General features: G+C 42.6%; 1 protein-coding gene across 1 annotated transcript in view; it reads left to right on the forward strand.

Moving 5' to 3' along the window:
- PIGP (phosphatidylinositol glycan anchor biosynthesis class P) overlaps positions 1-6,788 on the forward strand; it is a 29,310-nt gene extending 22,522 nt beyond the window's left edge. Inside the window, exons 2-6 of the mRNA XM_075332910.1 lie at positions 1,649-1,712; positions 2,312-2,411; positions 4,204-4,276; positions 4,401-4,519; positions 6,571-6,788. Coding sequence (XP_075189025.1) covers positions 2,330-2,411; positions 4,204-4,276; positions 4,401-4,519; positions 6,571-6,716 — 420 coding nt within the window. The 5' untranslated portion in view covers positions 1,649-1,712; positions 2,312-2,329 and the 3' untranslated portion in view covers positions 6,717-6,788. The remainder of the gene's footprint in view (positions 1-1,648; positions 1,713-2,311; positions 2,412-4,203; positions 4,277-4,400; positions 4,520-6,570) is intronic.
- Positions 6,789-9,915: the final 3,127 nt, after the last annotated feature.

The following is a 9,915-nucleotide window of genomic DNA, read 5'->3' on the forward strand; positions in this document are numbered from 1 at the left end:
AGTTTGGCTAAATATGCCAAGCCATATTGCAAGGCTCATTAAATGGTTGGACATTGACTTAAGGCCGCTTTACACGCAACAACATCGCTAACGAGATGTCGTTGGGGTCACGGAATTTGTGATGCACATCCGGCCTCGTTAGCGACGTCGTTGCGTGTGAAACGCAGGAGTGACCGTTAACGATCAAAAATACTCACCATATCGTTGATCGTTGACACGTCGTTCGAATCTCAAATATCGTTGCTACTGCAGGTATGATGTCGTTTGTCGTTCCTGCGGCAGCACACATCGCTACGTGTGACGCCGCAGGAACGAGGAACAACACCGTCCCTGCGGCCGCCGTCAATAAGGAAGGTGTCTTGCTAAATTCTAGTAAAAAGGGGGCTGAAAGCCCGTACTTACGAAGCGCTCACTGATATCCTAATCAGGCACGAATACTAATATTCTTTATAGCAAGATACTATTTATTTTAATAGCACATGAATAGTTAATGGTACATAGGCATTTAGATTTATAGTCATAGAATCTTATACAATAACAGAAATATGCATCAACATTACCGTTTGTAGCAATCCTTTCACATCGGAGGGAACTCTATTTAATGATAAAGGAAACAACATGGCATCTTGCATCACAGGAGCAGTGCGTACACTTCAATGTCCTGGAAGGTTTCCCTTAACATTAAGCGAGTCCGGTGTAATTTTATAGGAAAACTTTGTAGGTTGTGTTTAAATGGTCACCAGCATGTGACAGCTGAGTCATGTTCATGTAACTTGACCACAAACTGCTGTGGGCACCAGCAGATTCCTGCACATTTACTTGTACATCCTGCCAGTTGACAACTGACCGACCACAGTTGACCATAGTGTTAGTGAAATATTGCAATGAGCCGTAAATTTCATATGCAAGCTTCCTTAAACCTGTCTTTAAGCCAACCACAAGTTTCCGCTAAGTGGAACTGTAAATGTGACTTCCTCATTATCTTATTCTTTGGTCATAGTGAAATTGGTTATCCAAAGGACATCTCTTTGATACTGAATTATTGATAGGTCAAATAATATCTGGGATCACTCCTATCTTTTGATTATGATCCCTATCTAATCACATTCAAACTTCAGTCATATCACATTGGTATCACAGAAGGAGGTGGGCGGGAAGTTACGGCCGCTCATCTCTGCCCCTTCGCTTCAATTGGGTGACGCTGCTGTGACGCCGCACGAACCGCCCCCTTAGAAAGGAGGAGGTTCGCCGGCAACAGCGACGTTGCTAAGAAGGTAAGTCCATGTGACAGGTGTTAGCGATGTTGTGCGCCATGGGCAGCGATGTGCCCGTGACGCACAACCGACGGAGGCGGGTGCTTTCACGAACAACATCGCTAGCAATGTCGCTGTGTGTAAAGTGGCCTTTATGGGATGGCTAACCCCACTAAAGAGCCACATTTCTTCCCATTGGAGAAAATTCTTATTTGGAAATCTTTTTTCCAGGGATCATTGCCTGGTCTTTAGTCTCTGTACATAAGGAGAACTATGAGACTATGCAGAGAAAAAGTTTGGCACAGTACTACAAATTTTCAGACTAATCAAAAAAATATTGAGTGACAAATAATAGTGACTATGATAATATATGATTTTTTTTTTATTTTTCACAGGAAGGATTGGATTATACTGCTGCTGACTTGTCATGAGATTCCTGATCAATTTTTTTCCTAATCAGTAAGTAATAATAATAATAATAATAATAATAATAAAAAAAAAATATATTAATTTAAACCACAGAGGAAGGCAGATTATTGTTAATTAAATGTCACATCTTCTTTCCCCTGGAGCAGACTATTTTTCCATTTACCATCACTGAATGCTCTTTAAAAACATTTTGAAATCTTATTAGACCCCCAAAAAATATAACTGCAATTGCAAAAGGGGTGGGGGTGCTGAGGGGATGCAGCTGCAGTTTCTTCCTTTGTGACAGTGCATGCTGTGAGAGGGGAGGAGGAGCTGCAATGAGAAGACCTGAAACAGATGTTGGTCAAATGCTCATCCTGTAAACGGCTACATCTCCTGATTCCTCCAAACACATGAGCAAGCGATCATTTATTTTCTATGGAGCGAGAGGAAATAATTGTTGCCCTCGTGACTGAAACCGGAATGCTGCCCAGAGGAATAAAAAGTTCATTTCCTCCCAGCAGGCAGGTTCCAAACGATATTAACCTGCAGGTTAATTGCATTTTTTTCACTCAACAAGTTCTTTTTATATTACAGTGTGGTCCATATTAGACTCCTACTGTATATAACATTTTTTTTTTGCTTTTTAGGGTTTTCACTATTACAGAATGGTAGAAAATTCACCTTCTCCTCTGCCGGAAAGAGCCATTTATGGTTTTGTCCTCTACTTGGCATCTCAATGTGGATTTAGTGAGTATACAGAATCCTGTGAATGGCTGCCATAAGCCATCCCGGTTGTCTCAGATCCATTTAGTAAGGAAGATAGACAAAAGGAATTCTGACGGCTGGACCAGACTACGAAGAGTTTGTGTGTAGTCTGTTACCATGGAGACACAAAGATCAGTTTAGGAACTGTGTATGCAGAATGGCACAATATTTACTACATAGACTTTCCACAAAGAGGCTTTTAAATGTCATTTATTTCAAAAGCAAATCCATCTATGGTGGAATACGTGTAAATTGTTCTCGTTTTTTGCTGTTAAATTGTTTCAAGGGGTATTCCCATCTCCAAGATCCTATCCCAATATGTAGTAGGCATAATAATAATAATACTATTAGCAAATGCCTCCATTTAGAAATGTAGTATAGTTCTCCTGATATAGCCATGTCTCTTACCTCATGTGCAGGGCATTGCAGGACTTTAGGTATCCATAGTTATGACCACTAGCAACTATCTAACTGTGATTAGATGCGTGGTCATAACCATGGATACCTAAGGTCCTGCAATGCCCTGCACATGAGGTAAAAGACATGGCTATATCAGGAGAACTATACTACATTTCTAAATGGAGGCATTTGCTAATAATAATAATAATAATATTATTATTACTACACCTATTACATATTGGGATAGGGTCCTGGAAATAGAAATAACCCTTTAAAGGCCCCGTCACACACAGAGATAAATCTTTGGCAGATCTGTGGTTGCAGTGAAATCATGGACATATTGTTCCATTTGTACACAGCCACAAACCTGGCACTGATTGTCCACAATTTCACTGCAACCACAGATCTACCACAGATCTACCATAGATCTACCACAGATCTACCACAGATCTACCACAGATCTACCACAGATCTACCACAGATCTACCACAGATTTATCTCTGTGTGTGACAGGGCCTTAAGTCTTAAATGCCCTGCACATGAGGTACGAGACATGGCTATATCAGGAGAACTATATTACATTTCTAATTGGCGGTATTTGCTAATATTATTATTATTATTATTATTATTATTATTATTACACCTACTACATATTGGGATAGGGTCTTGGAGATGGAAATACCCCTTTAAGTCTTAGTTCTATATTCCTTCAGCAGTTCTTGTTGACAACTGTGACAACCAGATTTCACATAGGTTGTCAGTCAGAACCTATAGAGGGTTGTCTAGCATAGGAAGCCTATCTTATACCCCCCTTCTCTCCAATTTGGGAATTCTGAATTAAAGGTATATTCCCCTAAAAATAAAAAAAAATCCCTTTTTTTTAGAATAGGGGATATCATGCTGATTATTGGGGGTCTGACTGCTGGGACCTGAGATCAGCGCTCTAGGACCATAACACAAGGATTTGCCGCCCTGTCTTAGATGGATCAGAGCTGCGCTTGCTCGGCCTCCACTGCATTCATGTCTATGGGAAATCGTCCCATAGACGATAAAAAGAGCGGAAGTTGGGCATCCACATCCCACTTTTGGGATTCCAGAGCCCTGATCTTGGGATTCTTGGATGGTCCCAATGGTCGGACTCCCATCAATTCAGTAGGTTATAATCTATCCCATGGATGGGGGATACCATGTGTTTTGGGGGGTTTTTCTGAATAGCCTTTTCATATTGGAGACCTCCACAATTCTAGCTCTGTAGATTGTGACTGTAGAGATTATTCAACACTTTTTTTCGAAAATTGGTTGAATCCCTTCCTTCCGTCCCTTTTTTTTAGAAAACTCACCTATTGTCTCTTTCTTACACCCTCTTGTCTTCCAGTCCTATATCTGACTTGGGCGTATGTTCCCGAGTCATGGCTGCACTCCTTAGGACTGACGTACTGGCCTCAGAAGTGAGTACTCCCCATGGGCTTTGTATTAGGGACTGGATTTTCTGTTCACCGAACATTGATTTATTTTTTTTTTATGATATTTTGTATTTCTTGTCTAATTCCTTATCTAATTGTCGTATTCCAGGTACTGGGCTGTGGCGGTCCCTGTATACCTCATGGTCACACTGGGAATTGCCTATATCTTTTTGTTTGGAATAAACTTGATGAACACGGCGCCCCTAGATTCAATACACACAGTAACAGGTAATTCAATATGGCGGCCAAGTACATTATTTACTAGCAAGGACATTGCCCTATCTGGTGCCATGCACTGTACTCTGTGCTGTATGATCCACATCCAGTCTGTCCGGTCCGCTGACTGCCCCAAACGTCTACTAGATTGTATTGGTGTATTCTTATAAAGTGTTTTATGTTGCACGCTCCTTTGAACTTTTATTTCTACAGCGTCTCTCATGTAGGTAAGGCAGGACTAGTCCGGCGAGGTGACTCTTCACCCAAACTAGTCCTGCCTCTAACCACCCGTTTTGGGTGTGATTGGGCTTCATATGAGGCCATCAGTTTGCCTGAATTTGGCACCACTGTGGTAGAACAAATGATGAACCGATCACAGGTTAAAGGGAATCTGTCACCAGGTTTTTGCTCCTCCATCTGAGAGCAGCATAATGTATAGATAGAGACCTTGATTCCAGCGATGTGTCACTTACTGAGCTATTTGCTGTCATTTTGATAAAATTAATGTTTTCTCTGCTGCAGATCTACAGTTATACAGAGCTCATTAATATGCTGGACTACCTGCAGCATACCAATTAGTCCTGTAATGATAATCTACTGCAGATAAAACAGTGATTTTATCAAACCTACACTAAGAAGCCCAGTAAGTGACACCTCGCTGGAATCAGGGTCTCTGCCTGCTCTCAGTTTAGCTTGTGAAAAAGTCAAGAAAAAGAGTTTACAATCCCCTGCTGCTGTCATAATGAGGACTAGTCCAATGAGGTGATCTTCACCCAAACTAGTCCTGCATCTAATCACCCATTTTGGGCGTGATTGGGGTTCATACGAGACAATCAGTTTGCCTGTATTTTGCATCACTGTGATAGAACAAGTGATAAATTGATCACAGGTTCAAGTCCTTTAAAGGGAATCTGTCACCAGGTTTTTGCTCCCCCTTCTGAGAGCAGCATACTGTAGAGACAGAGACCCTGATTCCAGCGATGTGTCACTTACTGAGCCGTTTGCTGTCATTTTGATAAAATCAATGTTTTCTCTGCTGCAGATCTAGCAGATATACAGAGCTCATGAATATGCTGGACTACCTGCAGCACGCCAAGTAGTCCTGTAATGATAATCTACTGCTGATAAAACTGATTTTATCAAACCTACACTAAGCAGCCCAGTAAGTGACACATTGCTGGAATCAGGATCTCTGCCCCTACATTTTGCTGCTCTCAGATTAGGTGGCAAAAACCTGGTGACAGATTGCCTATAAGGAATCTGAAAAAAAAAAAGATTAAAAAAACATATAAAAAAATTCTTCTTTAGCCATTTTAAAAATGAAGAAATAAAAAAATAAACATTTTTAGTATTGTTGCCTTCGTAGCAGTCCGATTTATTATTATTATTATTATTATTATTAATACATGGAAAAATTATTTAACCCATGCCGTCAATGCCATAAAATGTCAAAATTTCATAATTGCTGGTTTGTTTGTTTGGTTTTTTTTTTATAATGCAATAAAAATTGATCAAAAATCAATACGGCACTAAGAAAAACGTCAACTTTACCCAAAAAAGAAAAATAAAGCTCCTCCAATGGGGAAATGGAAAGTTAGGGGGTCAAAGAAAATGGCAGTACAAATCAATTTATTTTTTTTTAATTGGCAAATTTCTCATTTATTTTACCACTTGAAATAATAATATTAATAATAATTAAAAAATGTTTTAAAATATTAATATGGCTGTAATCGTACGCACCTATTACCAGGTAATTTTTGCTATATACGGAATGTCGTAAAATCCCGAAAAAATTGAAGAATTGTGGGGGTGGGGGGTTTCACCACTCCACCCCACATGTATTTTTTTTTTATTTATTTTTTTTTTAAATGGTGGTGATTTAAAACTACAACTCATCCCACAAAAAAGAAAAAAAAAGCCCTTGTATGACTATGTCAACGGAAGATTGAAAAAGTAATGGGCAGGGATCCTTTCCGATGGGGGCATCGCCCGAAGCTTTATGTGAATGTGCTCCTCTAGGTGAGCGGATGATTTAGCTGATTCTTCTCTCGCCTCCTCTGCAGACACATTTGCCAAAAACCAAGTGGTGAAAGAGTCGGATCCAGACGCCATTCCTGCCATACGGGACATCTCCATTAGTGAAGTCAACAGAATGTTCTTCCTCGCGGGCAGGAGACGTGATCCAGGGGAACCGCGTGCCATCGATTAGCTAATGTCTTGGATTTAAATTATTATTATTTTTATTTTAGGGAATTTAGTTATTAAAAATGTTATTATTGGATTACGGACTGTGAGTTTTATTATTGATGGGTGTGGAACATGCAGAGAAATTGGGAATATTTGAGAATCTATTTGCTACCAGATGCTCTCAAAGTGCTGATAGGGGCCCAATATCCACTCTGATTTGCCCCCGGAATTTTGACCCAGGGGCATAAGTTACCACACTATGATGTTCAACACTATATGTCGTAGTGTGGTGTTAGTCACTAGGTGGCGCTAGATACTACTTGTGTGCACTGTGAATAGAGAGGTAGTCAAACAAGCCAGGATCAGGAACCAGGAGGACAGGACAGGACACAGCGAGCAGGCAGAGACGAGATCAAAATATAAGTGGAGGGTCAGTATTAGGGGTGATCGAATACTTCGATTATTCGGGTTCGCGAATATTTTCCGAATACCTCGCCGCTATGCGACTATTCACGAATATTTGATGTGCAATGTATGTCTATGGGAAACCCGAATAACAACTATTCAGAACTATTCGGGCTTCCCATAGAGATACATTGCGCATCAAATAGTCGAATAGCGGGAGGTATTCGGAAAATATTTGCAAAGCCGAATAATCGAAGTATTCGATCATCCCTAGTCAGGATTCTAGGAGAGTTCGTATAGGATACAGGGAGAATGAGGAGCCGAGGTCAGGGGAAGGTCCAAGGTCAGAAGCCAAGAGGTAACGACAAAGTCAGGGGGTGGGCAGAGAAGAGTCAACTACAGTCCAGGGTCGAGAAGCCAAGATCAGATAACTGTAAACAAATGGGCACTTACTGCGAAACCAGCAAAGGCGGCTTTCACACTACGTTTTTTTAACATGCATCCTGAACGTTTTTTTAACGCAAAAACGGATCCAGTGCAAATGCGTTTTCATTTCAATGTATTTGCAATGGACTCGCGTCAACATTCGTTCACATGCGTTTGCATGCGTTATAGTGAGGATCCAGCGAGTTGCAGTTTTTTAACATTTTTCAAAAACGCTACTTGTAGCGTTTTTGAGCTGTGTCCAAAAACTGCAAATCGCTGGATCCTGACTATACTGCACGCAAACGCATGTGAATGCTGGCATGCTGATAGACCGGATCCTGCTTGCTCTACTGAGCATGCCCAGAAACCAGCCTCGGGTGATCAGTCCCTCTCTCCCCTTCCCTCTCTGTCTCTCTCCCCCTCCCTCTCTGCCTCTCTCTCCCTCTCCTCTCTCTCTCCCCCGCCTGAGAGCTGCGGACACTCGTAACCAAGGTAAATATCGGGTAACCAAGCAAAGCACTTCTCTTAGTTACCCGATGTTTATCTTGGTTACGTGTGCAGGGAGCAGGCAGGCCGGCTCCTAGCACCTGCGGATGCTCGCAACGTAAATATCTGGTATCCAAGCAAGTTACCCGATGTTTACCTTTGCAGCTGTCAGATGCCGGCTCCCAGTCTGTCACGTTCAGTTCCACGGACTCCTGATGCCATGACTCCAATGCCCGCCCATAAACTTAAAGTGACAGGATCCTGCAAAATAACATGCGTTTGCATGCGTTTTTTTGCTGTAAAAGCAGGATCTGCTTTTACAGCAAAAAAACGTTCATGACACATGTTAAAAAAACGTAGTGTGAAAGCAGCCAAATACAACTAGCAAGCAGAGCAATCAACCGTCCATAGGAACTCAAAACAAACAAAAGAGCATCTCACCTGCAAAACGCTCTGCAGGCTAGACAGAACAGGCAAGTACTGGCACTGTAGGAGGGCATGGCAGAACATAACAGAGCACAAAATGCTCCGCACATCGAAACCGTGACACACATACTCTATGTAAGCCAGCCCAGCCCCCTGTTCTGAGTGGATTTAAGGGAACACATAATCTATCCAATAGTCAATATCAGCGGTTGTATGATTCAAGCTTGCCAAATGTTTGGGTATGAAGGAATTTTCTTTGGGTTGTGTTTGGTTCCGCTCCATATTTTGAGATCGGGCAGAGCTGCGACACAATCTAGAGACGGACAAGGGGCTATTTCTGGAAACAAAACCTGTTTTCTAATCTTTAGCATGATGAGATTGGCCATTATTTTTCAGAGGCATTTTAACATGAAGAAAGCTGGATATAATTATGGAGGTACCAGCATCCAACGTGGTCATCTGATTACCAGGCCATGAGGTGTGTGACTGTAGCCAAATGCCCACCATGGAGAAAACTAATAGGACAAACGTCTTAATCACTGAACTCTAGGTTCTCACTCAGCCCCATTACTTCCTATGTATAACATCCGGCCCCCAGTGTATAACATCCGGCCCCCAGTGTATAACATCGGGCCCCATTGCCTCAGTGTATACCATCCGGCCCCCAGTGTATAACATCCGGCCCCATTGCCTCAGTGTATAACATCCGGCCCCATTGCCTCAGTGTATAACATCCGGCCCCCAGTGTATAACATCCGGCCCCCAGTGTATAACATCCGGCCCCCAGTGTATACCATCCGGCCCCCAGTGTATAACATCGGGCCCCATTGCCTCAGTGTATAACATCGGGCCCCATTGCCTCAGTGTATAACATCCAGCCCCATTGCCTCAGTGTATAACATCCGGCCCCCAGTGTATAACATCCGGCCCCCAGTGTATAACATCCAGCCCCCAGTGTATAACATCGGGCCCCATTGCCTCAGTCCTCAGTGTATAACATCCGGCCCCATTGCCTCAGTGTATAACATCGGGCCCCATTGCCTCAGTGTATAACATCGGGCCCCATTGCCTCAGTGTATAACATCCGGCCCCATTGCCTCAGTGTATAACATCCGGCCCCATTACCCCCAGTGTATAACATCGGGCCCCATTGCCTCAGTGTATAACATCCAACCCCAGTGTATAACATCGGGCCCCATTGCCTCAGTGTATAACATCCGGCCCCATTGCCTCAGTGTATAACATCCGGCCCCATTGCCTCAGTGTATAACATCCGGCCCCATTGCCTCAGTATATAACATCCGGCCCCATTATCCCAGTGTATAACATCCGGCCCCATTATCCCAGTGTATAACATCCGGCCCCATTGCCTCAGTGTATAACATCCGGCCCCATTGCCTCAGTGTATAACATCCGGCCCCATTATCCCAGTGTATAACATCCGGCCCCATTGCCTCAGTGTATAACATCCGGCCCCA

This window comes from Anomaloglossus baeobatrachus, chromosome 2, assembly GCF_048569485.1.
Source record: "Anomaloglossus baeobatrachus isolate aAnoBae1 chromosome 2, aAnoBae1.hap1, whole genome shotgun sequence".
Taxonomy (NCBI): Eukaryota; Metazoa; Chordata; class Amphibia; order Anura; family Aromobatidae; genus Anomaloglossus; species Anomaloglossus baeobatrachus.